The sequence below is a fragment of the Pseudocercospora fijiensis genome (genome assembly GCF_000340215.1).
Source record: "Pseudocercospora fijiensis CIRAD86 unplaced genomic scaffold MYCFIscaffold_10, whole genome shotgun sequence".
NCBI lineage: Eukaryota > Fungi > Ascomycota > Dothideomycetes > Mycosphaerellales > Mycosphaerellaceae > Pseudocercospora > Pseudocercospora fijiensis.
In genome coordinates, this window is record NW_006921541.1 from 3,180,843 (window position 1) to 3,193,169 (window position 12,327).

Below are 12,327 nucleotides of genomic sequence, written 5' to 3' on the forward strand. Positions count from 1 at the left end.
CATAGCGGAGCGGCGGAGCAGTGAGGCTACTTCGCCCTCCTTGCATCTCCGACAGCTGCTACACTCGCCTGAGAGAAGTCCGAAAACACGGCTAGCTGATCAGCAAATGCCGGACCCGGTGGGACGCGTGAAGGCGTGTACGGAGTGCCGACAGCAAAAGGTGTGCGATGCATGGACAACAGGCTCTCGCATTCTGTCGGACGCGTGCGCTGACTGGCTTGTAGGTCCGATGCGACGCATACCTTGACTACGCAAGGCCGTGCACTCGGTGTCGGGCCGGCAATCTTCCATGTGTGATCTCTAAGCACTTCCAGAGGAGACCCCGGCAGTCGTATGTCTCGCATACATGTATCCCACCAACCGCCTGACTACATAGCTCATTGTGGGACAGAAAAGCTCAGCTGCAGCATGAGATCGATCGTCTAAAGGCCAGAGTCGAAGGAGGCCACGACCATGAGAATCAGAGCGAACCCACGCCTGATCATTTCAGTCCCCCGACAAGATCGAACTCAGATTCAAGACACGTCACATTTGATGGCAGTCCGACAGTCCTCAAGAGCAGTTCCCCAGCTGAAGGCACTTATGACAGCTCGCAATTCACCCACGACGATGCCACTCTCACACGCAGCCTACAAAACGTGACAATCGAGAGTTATCACATTGACGAGTGCTACAATATGCGAGTTCAAAAATCCAGTATCTCATCTGTCCATGCTGACTAGCCCAGTTTCTTGACTCATTATGGACCTCATCTAGACGGTCTGTTCGAAGACTCGCTCACGCCCAACGAACGATATCAGCAGTCACCACTATTGTTCTGGACGATTCTTCTGGTCGGTTCGCGTGGCTACCCCAAGGACCCTACCATCTACGATCGGCTGGGAGAGTACGTTCTAGAGCTGGCCTTCAAGTCTATGATCAGGCCCAACGATCCTTTACCAGTCATCGTGGCCGCCGTCATCATATGCACATGGCCATTACCCTTCGATATGGTCTATCGAGACCCAACCCAAGCACTTGCTGGCGCTGCATATGGTCTTGCTATCCAGAATGGTCTACATATGTATGCCCGTGAACAGGATTTTGTCGTCAAGTCGACGTCCGAGAGAAGCGGAATAGTGTCAGATGCCGAAGCTCTCAGGTCCCGTGTTCGAGACGCTGCTGTCATCGCGCGAACCCGGATTTGGGTCTATTGTCTTTTGACGTTCCAAAATGCCAATATTGGTGATGGTCTGCCTCCAACAGCCATCGTACCATGCTTCCGCAGGGCAGAAACCTTCGGCGACGTCTATCACCTTCTTCCAAAGATCCTCGGTTATCGTCTTCAGACGCATCGTGTCAAGACTGAAGCTGTCAACGTTATAGCGTCGTCTTGCGACATAGTCGGCAAGCATAAAGATGATAGCCTTACTGCTACGATTCTCGCACTCGACGGTCAGGTCAGAGAATATCCACGCCCGGAGAACAACGACATATGTACGAAAACATCCAGCACACATGTTACGGGTCCCACAGATGCTGACAGGCAACAGATAACATCATCAGGTGCAACGCCAGACTGGCAATCTTGAGCCTGATATGGTTGGTGCAAACCGAACCAGACCACATACTGATTCTACGCGTATACGGCATCGCCCATGAATTGATAGCACATATGCAATCCCTGAATGAGAGCGTTCAGAGCTTCACGTTCTACTTGCCGCAGTCAACACATAGGCTGCTGGTCCTTGCTGCCTGCGTTATATTGCGCGTTTCCAAGAGTCCGCTGGCCAAGGATATCGACCTCGCTGGTGCAGAAGCCGCGATATTCGCCGTGGCCAACATTTTCAGGAAGCGATGTTTGCACACTGCCGACTTGTACTCTCTGGCCGCTACCGTACTTACACAGTTGTGGTCGAGCAAGAAAGCATTCGTGCGAGAAGGGAAGCCCCAAAATGGTTTACAAGTCGACATTCGATATCGTCTTGTATGTATCATTTGCCCTCGCGCCCTACCATCCGCTGACTTTCACAGGCTATGAACCCCGTCTTCGACACCTTCTGGTGGTGGCGCATGGAATTCGGCAGCCAAGCCTCATCAACTGGTCCTAAGGAGTCGCAAATTCCTACGAATTCACTCAGTGCGCCAGCTTCTTCGAGGACAAGTCAGATCGCAAGTGACACGGAGCAAGCAATGCCTTTCACTTCCATGTCCTATTCGGTCCCCATGGCCATGCCCACTGCTACGGAGCCGCAGATGCAATTTGACAATCTCTTCTCCGATCTGAATTATATGGACTTCTGGGACCTCTCGGCTTTGCCAAATGACCTCTTTCAAGGCGATATGATGTCTGGAATTAATCATGCCAGTATGATGGGGTCTCAGGATTATAATCATATTTTTTATACGCCGCAGTGATCGGGGGGTTTGTAGGATATGCCACCCGGCCTACCCTTTTTTTGTCTAAAGGATGGTTACTGTTCCGACTGCTTACGCCATATACCGGAGTGCTTGAGCCGCGAGACGGTGGTCGGCAGAAACCACGCCCTGTCTCTGAGCACGCGCTGAGACATTCAGAGCTTTGAGAGCATGCCACCTAGACACCAGACACCAACTCGTTCTCACTTGCCCAAAATCTCTCTCTCTCTCGGCCGGCCGGTGCCAAGCTCGACTTCGAACACAACACAGCGTCACATCGAGCTTTAACAAATCGCCGTTGGAAGACTTGGTTCAACGTCGTGGGATGGAATTCACAATACCGGGGGTCTCGCTTCGCACGACTTCTCCGTCTATCATTTCATGGATCGGGACAATTCAAGTCTTCCTTCTATTCTTTATTGCCGTTTTGGGCGGCCTAGGAGCGGTCTCACTGCTTGCTATACATCGGCTGTGTTCTCATCTTTGTTGGATTCGCAGACCAGCTTTGACAGATTGTCGTGTCGCAAAGCTAAAGCATTTGGAGTGCTTGAAGTTATGAACACAGATACCGGGAGCGAACATGGGGTCCCAGGTTCAGTGGTGTCAGCATCTGTGCTGGCCACGTGAAGCAGCCAACGGTTTCGCTCAAAAATCCTTCGACACGGTCCCGTCGATCGCTTATATAATTTTCCCGCATCGCTGTTGGAGGTATGTAATTCACCACAGTACTGTAGGCTGTGCTCTGGGCGAGAAAATCTATCCTTCGAATCTCCGCGAACACGAACAGGAACCAATTGAAGGAGACCGGGCACGATCTTTACAGCTAATTTTTTTCTCTATTGATATCTGTCCTCGCTTAGGTTATAGAAGTGTATGCAGAATTGTTTGACGCGAAATGATCGTATTCTGATAAACGCAAGCACGAACGCCAGGGTGGTGAGTTCTGCTCAGCCCTGTTTGCACTGCAAAAGCGTCCCGTCGTAGGAGGAACGGGCCTGCCCTAAATAGCAGTCCTGCCTATTCGTGGCCATGACTTTTCCTATCTTGTGGCTTTTACTGCTGTTGTGGCAGTCGACAACATCTTTCGGCGCAAGCAGTGAATCCACCTGTGCGGCTGAGACTAACATATGTGACTCGCGTGACAAGGAGATGATGGGATCTCTTCGAGTATGGCCTTCGCATCACTGGCTCTTGCTGCCCGTGATCGAAAACCTACACCACACCAATTAACCAAGTGGACTTCCAAATGCTAAATCTTCTCTTCTTCATTCACTAGCCACCTCTGGGCTGTTGCCTTTGCTCAGGAATGCTACTTTCCAGACGGTAGCCAAGCACAAGAGTCCGATGATCTGCGGCCACTCAGCGTGCTGTCTAAAGACCGGACTGTGTATGTCTAATGGTTTATGCTACCAGCAATCAGTATATGGCAAGAGAATAGCACGAAGCAGGTGTACGGAATGATCCGGCTTGCGCATCAGTTTGCACACTCAGTAAGCGTCGAGTGCTCGTATCATGCGCTGAAGCTGTGGTCTATCCTGGTAGAGGAAGGGAGGTGTCTCGCCCTGACGCTCGTTTCCAGCTCAATCATCGCTTGTTGCTACCGAAGCTCATTATGGTTAGAGCACCAAATGCCAGGGCTCAGAGAACTGAGAGAGGGAGCCGCGAACGTCGAGGAAAATTCGTGGGCCGTCTGGAGGGCAGGAGTGAAGATACGGAATCGGAACGCACTCGCTCAGGACAGAAGAGACTTAATAAGGTGAATGGAAAAGGCTGGCCGGTGCACGAGCACGGACCATTGGCTATTTTAACCTTAAATTTAGCCGTGTATCTCGACTTTTCCTCAAACAACACCATCGTTCATCTGTCGGACAACACAACCATTCGCCCACCACGAGTTCCTCCTTGCACTAAGATGAGTGCCATGGAAACTATACTGCGTGTGCGCAGCGCATAATTGCAAGATGGCGCCGGCGATGGGCTGACCGGATAGGCGTTTAGGATCCTTTTCAGCTCTGTGGATGTCAATCAAGAACTGGCTGAAGACTGCCCGCATCCCTCCTTCCCAAATACTAGGTATATGAATTCAATCATTCCTAACGACCATTCGAGTGGCCGATAAACGAGGAAAGTCGCAAGTTCCGCCTAATTATCAAGATTTTCAATGACTCCTAGCTCTAAAAATATTCTGCCGAAAGTGCACTTCGCACCGTGAAGGCCGTTGACTAGATGGCCATTTACTAATGCCCTCGAAGTTGTTTAAGACAAGAGATCGTCCGAGCTCATGGGATTCGGGGCATGAAGCGGTCCTTGGAACAACATTGTCTGGGCTTTGGAGCCGAGATGGAACCTACGTATTGCTAACGGACCTGTTTGAAGATCTGGACGTCATCTTTTCATGCTGATTTGGACTCACATTCTGCCATACCGAGTGACTGGCTAGACGACCAAGGACAGCATAGATTGCTTGACGAAACATGGCGATCATAAGCAATACGAGCCCCACGAGAAATCGGTTCACGCTGGGCGGAGATATCATGTCGCTCCTGCAAGACTCCTGCTTGCCCAAGGCACGCATCTAGTGTTGACTCTTTCTACAGGGTCTCAATAGTCGGTCTTTTCCACAATTACGGTGCTCGCGTGTCAGAGGTGGCCAGCGGCAGGGAAGCGGTTTACTGGCTATGCTTGCTCGTGAGAATCCTGAGCACTAGATTGACTGGACGTTGCTGACGATACCTTAGTGCTATGCCCTGCACTTCATCTTGATTTGGATCTTTACCTTCCCAGGACATGTGCAGTGGCCACTCTCGTAGATGCACTTTGCAACGCGATGGTCATGACCTGTGAGCAGCTTCTCTCTGAATGCAAACTTCTGTCCCAATACTGACTTACCGCGACCGGCGTGATTTTGCACAATATCGCTCGTTCTGCAGAGCTCGTCTCTCTGGTTGAACGTGCATACATTATTTCCTGGCCCGTCAACAGCCGAATCCGCACGAAGGAATATGTCCTGAGCTTCATCTGTATATTTGCTCCGTACTTTGGAGTCACCGCCGTAAGCGAGTAGGGCATGTTCACACGACCAACAGTTGAATCCTGAGGCATGTGCCTAGGTCCGTGCACACACGCGGCACCCTATTTAGCGACTTCTCGCTTCTTCCGTAGACACATCAACCATCGAACACATACACACTTCAAGTGGTTATGAGCCCTCGACTGCTACCGCAGACCTGATCAAGACTGAACACCCTCAAAGCAGGGGGTGCGACCAAGACCGACAATTGAACAGCCAAGATGGCCGTTTCCGACTCGACCACTGCGACTATCGCGACTGGCGGCATTCGCAAATTGACACCTACCAACTATCCCCTCTAGAGCGTCGATATCAAGGCCCTTCTGCGGCGCTCTAAGTTACTGAAATACACCTAACTCGATAAGAGCGCTGCAGCCAAATAAGACTTGTCCGATTACGAAGAGAAGGTGGCAGACGCCGCTGACCTAATTACCCTTACACTGAGCGACTCGATTAAGAGCCGCTTATCTACAGATGACTTTGATAACGGCTATAAGCTAATGGCTAAGATCAAGGCTATGTGCTAGCCAGATACGGAAACTGAGTACTTCTCGTTATAGAAAGAGCTCTTTGAGCTGAAGTACGACGGCAAGGATATTGAGGTCTATATTGCAAAGATCCGGACACTTAGCGACCGCATTAAGTCATTCAATACTAAGCTAACTGCTAATAAGCGTAACCTGCTTATTCTGCTAATAACAGTTGGCCCCTATTACGATATACTTGCTAACTACTGGACTGTTAATTTGAAGGATATGACATTCGACAAGGCCTGCACCAATCTACGCGACGATTGCCGTAGACAGCTTGCTTTGGACCCAATGATCCAGGCCAATATGGCTAAGAAGGACGACAACAAGAACACCGATAAGCAGTACTGCAACTACTGCAAGAAGAAGCATAGTCCGACCTGCTTTAAGAAGAACCCTGAACTGGCGCCTAACTGGTATAAGAATCTCAACCAACAAGCCGCTAATCTAGCTATTGCTGTACTAAATGACCCGCGACCTGATTTAGAGCCAGCAACTAGCAAGAACTGGGCCTTCTGAACGACTGAACCTTCTGAACGACTGAACGACTGACTTAACCGCAATCAACACCAACCTGCTGGAAGCAGGGGGTGCGGCGGCTGACCGACTGAACCTGAACGACTGAACGGCTGCTTTAAGCACCTACCTGCAAGAAGCAGGGGGTGTCGTGGCTACTGACTGAACCGCAATCAACACCTATCTGCTAGAAGCAGGGGGTGCGGCGGCTGATTAACTGAACTGAACAACCAATGAAGGGCAAGATGCCTGGGTTGCTGAATTGACTGAACAACCAATAAAGGGCATAATGCCTAGGTTGCTAACTAATTGACTGATTGAACAACCATTGGAAGGGCAAGATGCCTGGGTTGCTGACTGAACTGAACAACCATTGTAAGGGCAAGATGCCTGGGTTGCTGATTGATTGACTGAACAACCAATGAAGGGCAAGATGCCTGGGTTGCTGACTGATTGAATGACCACCTTGTTTGATTTGAGCGACTTTGTATTCACCAACGTGCCTTGCATGTGCACGAGGGGGTAAGTTGAATCCTGAGGCATGTGCCTAGGTCCGTGCACATACGCGGCACCCTATTTAGCGACTTCTCGCTTCTTCCGTAGACACATCAACCATCGAACACATACACACTTCAAGTCCAACCCCTTTGCAGCACGAAGTCGATATCTGGGACTAATCAGGGCATGTGATAGCGTTGTTGGATGCATGCATATTCCACTGAATCACGAAACCAATTCGAAACGAGGAGCGAACTGAAAATGGTCAAACTGCTTTCGCCGTACATGTCGCTGCAACCAACCAACCAACGCCTGCCCAACCCGCGCTCAATTCTACCAAAAGCCACATTACACGTACAAACTACGAGATACGCTTAAGACAGCGCTATGCTAAGTGCTGAGCAGGGCCATCCCATAGTTTGCCCGTCCACCTTCCCTATCTCTCAAGCATCTTCCGCTGCTCATCCATAGTGACATCTGCAGCTACATTTGCAGTTCTGATCATACACATCACAATAGCACTGCCGCAAAATCAGTCAACGCAGTCAGAATCCGGATCTATACCTACATATGACGAATCACAATTGAACTTTCCAGGGCCACAAGAGCCGACAGAATTGCAGCAATTGGTGATGCAAGTCGTGCTGCCTGGACGACAAATTGCACGAGCCTTCCTTCAATCATTAGCAAATTATCGGGAATCCAAGCAACGTAATCTCAGCATACCAAGAGGAAGGATCCCGCCGAGCTAAGCTCCGCTTCGTCTCTCGCAATCGGTGCCGGGCCAGGTGCCGCGAAGGCGAGGCTGATGAAGAAGAAATTCGTGAGGAACGACGACTTCATGGTTGATGAGATGACAAAACAAGACTACAAGGCTAAAAGCAAACTCTTATACCTTCGAGGCTGAGCTGCTACCCCGGTACGTCCTCCAACATGATGGTGTTCTCGATGCGGAGAAAAGATCTTGGCCATGTCGCTAAGCACAGTCACAAGCTCGACTTGTGCTACACAAAACCAGCCACGAAGATACGCGAACGCGATGAGTCGTCGCGTGTGTTAAATATCGCTTCGACTCGACGACAACCCAGGCTCCATTCGACAAACGTAGTGCTTCGATCAGCATGTGGCCCATATTACTCCGAAACTAGCCTGACAGCTAACAACGAGGCTGAATCTCGCGTGCAACTATCTAGAAGTATGTGATGCTCAATCACAACCCTATGTCCTTACGGCCGTGTCGATAATGCCACCAAAGCCACTGATCATCTAGATTCGCTTCCGACAATTCTTCAGAGAGCAGGAAACCGGCTTGGTCCGAGAGTATTCATTGCACGAAGGAGCTTCAAATAAAGCTATCTTATCTTTGTTTTCACTACCGCTGTAACCGAATTGTACAGGTATATTCAGATTCGACTTACGAACGATAGCATTCCCGCTATGCCTAACCTAAACAGCAACGGCAATCGGTCTATCCTACGCTAAATCCTCGAACGGAACCTTTTTCTAGCAAAAAAAAAAAGATTTAATAGTATATATAGTCCCTAAATCCGGAAATCATCTATCTATCCACTAGCTCAAAATGTGCGTAAAGCGGTTTCTTTTCCCCCATATCAATGCATTCTGTGAACTGGAAGAAGCCTAAAATAGTTCAATCCGTTTGAAGGATATTGCGTTTGATGATGAGTTCAAACTTGATGGAAATGAATAACATCATGGAAGAACGGGACAGAACAGGACAGAACAGGACAGGAGCACACCTCCAGCCTTCAAGACTTTTTCTTTTCTTCACATTCAATCTTGGACTAAACCTAAAAACCAAAAAGACACACACACACACACACGTACTGGATATCAACGCCGAAGTTGCCTTGCAAATCTTTCTTTCATTCTATGCAGAACAGCCGCAAAGGCTTCATTAAGCTTAAAAACACATATCGGCGTGAGGAAAAATCCTCTCTTCCCAATTCCATATGAACGCTATCACATCACAATAAGCTCGCTTGCTGGCTTTCCAACCTCCGTGCCGTAGAACCGTAGAAACTAGAACCACCTACTCACTCTTACAGCAGGATCATGCCCATGCCAGAAAATGCACCGAGAGCGAGCATGAAAATGACGGGAAGCATGCTGGTGGTCGCGCTTGGAGCACCGACGAAAGCACCTGCGGCGCTGGAAGCAGCAGAGCCGCCGGAGACCTTGGCTTGGTCGTTGGAATTGGCGGTTGGGGAGGAGGTGACAGTTCCGGTGCCGGCGGTTCCGGCTTGAGACATGAGGGTCTCGCATGTGCCGGAGGCAGTGGTGGCGGACTTGGTGACTGCTGAGCCCTTGAAGTCGCAAGCATCAGCAGCGGAGTTCTGGCTGAGGTAGTACTGGTTGAAGGCGAAGGCGAGCTGCTCGGTGGAGTTGCACATGCTGTAGGCGCCGTAGCTTCCGGTGGAGGCGTTGGCGGTGATGCCAGCGCAGACGTTGTCGCCGAGACCGCAGACAGTGCCGAAGAGCTTGCCATAGTTTTTGGGGTCGGTGGAGCCGGCAACGACACAGCCAAGGGAGGAGTACATGCACGAGCAGAGCTGCTTGTTTGGAGATGGTGGGAGAGGAGTGGCCTTTGCGTTCCAGTCAGATCCCTCGCTTGGGCAGGATGCTGCGGTGTTGGTTGGGCTGTAAGAAGCAGAGTTGACACCAGTTGGGGAGATCTTGCCGAGCTGGTTCTTGAGGTTGTCGAAATCATCGTTGGTGGTGACGGTATTGCCGGAGACGGTGACAAGACCGTAGTCGTTGGCCTCCTGGAAGTACATGTAGACAATACCACCAGACCATGTTGGCGTCATCTTGGGGCCGTAGAGAGCCTGAACCTCGGTGAACGTACGTGGCTGGACCTGGTTGCAACCGTACTCAGCGAAGAAAGCCGGGACAGAGTAGGTGGAGAATTCCTTGGTGCGGACGTCGTAACCAGACTTGGTGTATGAAGAGTCACCGCACCACGAGTAGATGTTGTAGCCCCAGAAGTCAATGGCAGAGGCTTGGTCGCCGCAATTGAAGTAGTTGGCCATGTTCTCACGGATATCGGCGTCGTCGTTGGTGGCGTATCCTACACCGATCGTGCGGTAGCCCTGCGCCTTGATGTACGCCTTGGTGTCACGGACAGCAGCCTTCACGAATGCGCTCGCATCGGTGTTGTTTGGTGCGTTGGAAACCTCGTTACCGGCGAAGAAACCGAGCACGTTGGTGTACTTGGCCATAGCATCAACGACGGATGTGTAGCGTTCGTAAAGCGCGTCGTTCCATGCTGGGTCGTCTCGATTGATGGAAGAGCCCTGGACTGGCGCAGACAAATCTGCGATCACGTAGATGCCCGCGGCGGCGAGCGCGCTCATGCACTCGTCGTGGTTTGAAGACGGGTTGATGGCGTAGACACGGATGGTGTTGGTGTAAAGCTTCTGGAGGTAGGGGATGTCGCGCTTGCATGCGTCGGCGTTGGCTAATGGATCGGAGTAAGTCTGACTGTTGTCGCTGGTGGTTGTGCCATTGCCAGTGTAGTCCTGTTGGTAGGCAACGCCTTTCATGAAACTGTAGCATGCGTCAACACGTGTCCTGCGCGTGTCAAAGTCGCGACTCTTACAATTGAGTGCCATTGTTCTCATAGAAGAACTTGCTGCCCTTGATAACGATGGAGGGCAGGTCGGCAGCAGCAACTGCGCTGCCCAGAAGGGCAATGGATGCCGCCGCAGCGGACGCGTATCCAAATGCTCTCATTATGGCCAATGTCTTGCTATTACAATAGTGTGTAGTCGCGGTAAGCGTGGAGTCGCAAAGTCGTAATGGATTGTGAGGTCGCTTCCCCTGTGACGGAGGGTCGAGGTTTTTTCTCGCAGGGGTGGGAAGCTGGCAGGTGGAATGTGACGGCCTCGCACAGCGAAGGTCCGTCTGGAGGTGATGTCAAACGACAGTCGTTTGGAGTTGATCAAAGAGTGTGTTGCAGGGGCGATTGATTGTTCGAAAAGATGGGCTTTGCCGCCAAGGCAGACAAGCACGACAAGCACGGAATGGCTATCGCGACAACGAGTGTTGGGTGGAGGCAAGACACAGCAAAGAGACGATGATGAGCTTGTTGTTCAGGAGGCACAAGATGCGCCGAAGACTCAGTCTCCCGCCCGCCGCCGCCAATGCTGGCCACAGGCTTGCGCGTTCTTCGCTAAGCACCATGCCTCTTTCGTGCCACATCGGCGCTGATCTCCGGCGAGGTCATTGGGTGAAAGGGTGAAACGGCGAAACATGGTCTTCCCTGTCACCAAAATCATTACCAGCCTACAGCTTCACAGGGTCTCTGTGGAATGGAGTCGGAGGAAAAGCCTCTCACATCAGCGCTCACCACCATCAGAAGCGCCGATGCCAGATTTTGTCAGGGGTGAAGGACGAAACGAAACAGTCTACGCTCCTCACGTGCTTTGGGCAAACACCACCACGAAGATTGCGCGGCAGTACGGTAGCTAATTACGGATTACGGATCGTGGGAAAACGGCGGTTCCTGGTCTTGGCTCAACATTTTCTCGAACAATGACTGTCGATAGCGTGGTCTGCATTGTTCGTAATGATTAGGCGCGTCTCATAGACTCATAGAAGGATTGACTCCTTCCCCCAGAAAGTAGAGCGATACTGAATTGACGATACAGCCGGACCTGGATGTTGGGCTTACCAAAGAATGCGACTGGGGGAATTACCGTCATTGGGTCGTCGGTTGTTCGTATTCTTGGAGCTGGAGTGCCTAACCATTGGCGTCGAGGATATTCGAGAAGTGCTCGACCGGCTTATCCAGTGCAGATAACATCATCGTCGGCCGAGGTGAAGGAGAAAGGTATAAAAGCACTGCAGCTGTCGCTGTCGTCTTTCTTATAAGATCAAAATACATATACCATTTCCGATACGAGCGTTGCAATCTAGGAGACCAGGATGATACAGCTGCCGTATACGTCATTAGAAATCGAAGTGAAAGATCTGTACAAGGGACTGCATTGGTGAGGTAGACGGCAATTGATGTCTTCAATCCACACCCGATCGATCTTTTGATACAAATGTTGCTTGCGAGTCGGCAGGCAACGGCAACCAGCTCTCCAGTGTGGCAGTGTCAGAGACATGCTTCGCCACATCGTTAAAGGGGCGTGCAGCTATCCTGCTTCAGAGGCTCAAAAAGCGGAATTGGTGGTGGGGGACGAGTGGCGATGGAAAGACGCATTCGATCTTGTGCGTCAGGACTGCCGCGCTGAGTCGCTGACGCAGGTACAGCGTTCGCAGGCCCCGCTGATCAACCACTGAAAAGTT

At 51.0% G+C, this 12,327-nt stretch overlaps 4 protein-coding genes across 4 annotated transcripts; 2 read left to right on the forward strand and 2 right to left on the reverse strand.

Moving 5' to 3' along the window:
• Positions 1–106: 106 nt before the first annotated feature.
• Positions 107–2,159, forward strand: MYCFIDRAFT_79333 (uncharacterized protein; the record flags this gene model as incomplete). The annotated part of the gene is made up of 6 exons (XM_007933612.1): positions 107–160; positions 225–331; positions 392–696; positions 757–1,476; positions 1,533–1,966; positions 2,121–2,159. The coding sequence occupies 6 exons, from the start codon at positions 107–109 to the stop codon at positions 2,157–2,159; spliced, it is 1,659 nt and encodes a 552-aa protein (XP_007931803.1).
• Positions 2,160–3,270: 1,111 nt separating this feature from the next.
• MYCFIDRAFT_179557 (uncharacterized protein) lies at positions 3,271–4,478 on the forward strand (the record flags this gene model as incomplete). The annotated part of the gene is made up of 9 exons (XM_007933613.1): positions 3,271–3,369; positions 3,406–3,443; positions 3,469–3,535; positions 3,566–3,597; positions 3,633–3,845; positions 3,889–4,100; positions 4,134–4,291; positions 4,315–4,389; positions 4,428–4,478. The coding sequence occupies 9 exons, from the start codon at positions 3,271–3,273 to the stop codon at positions 4,476–4,478; spliced, it is 945 nt and encodes a 314-aa protein (XP_007931804.1).
• Positions 4,479–4,555: 77 nt separating this feature from the next.
• On the reverse strand, positions 4,556–5,735 carry MYCFIDRAFT_179558 (uncharacterized protein; the record flags this gene model as incomplete). Its single annotated transcript, XM_007933614.1, has 9 exons — positions 4,556–4,634; positions 4,661–4,744; positions 4,782–4,954; positions 4,984–4,997; positions 5,020–5,101; positions 5,151–5,212; positions 5,236–5,503; positions 5,542–5,613; positions 5,643–5,735. The coding sequence occupies 9 exons, from the start codon at positions 5,733–5,735 to the stop codon at positions 4,556–4,558; spliced, it is 927 nt and encodes a 308-aa protein (XP_007931805.1).
• Positions 5,736–8,789: 3,054 nt separating this feature from the next.
• Positions 8,790–11,108, reverse strand: MYCFIDRAFT_87294 (glycoside hydrolase family 72 carbohydrate-binding module family 43 protein). The gene is made up of 2 exons (XM_007933615.1): positions 10,631–11,108; positions 8,790–10,578 (listed from the first exon to the last, which is right to left on the reverse strand). Exons 1-2 carry the CDS (start codon positions 10,762–10,764, stop codon positions 9,072–9,074), a joined length of 1,641 nt encoding a protein of 546 aa, XP_007931806.1. The 5' UTR covers positions 10,765–11,108; the 3' UTR covers positions 8,790–9,071.
• Positions 11,109–12,327: the final 1,219 nt, after the last annotated feature.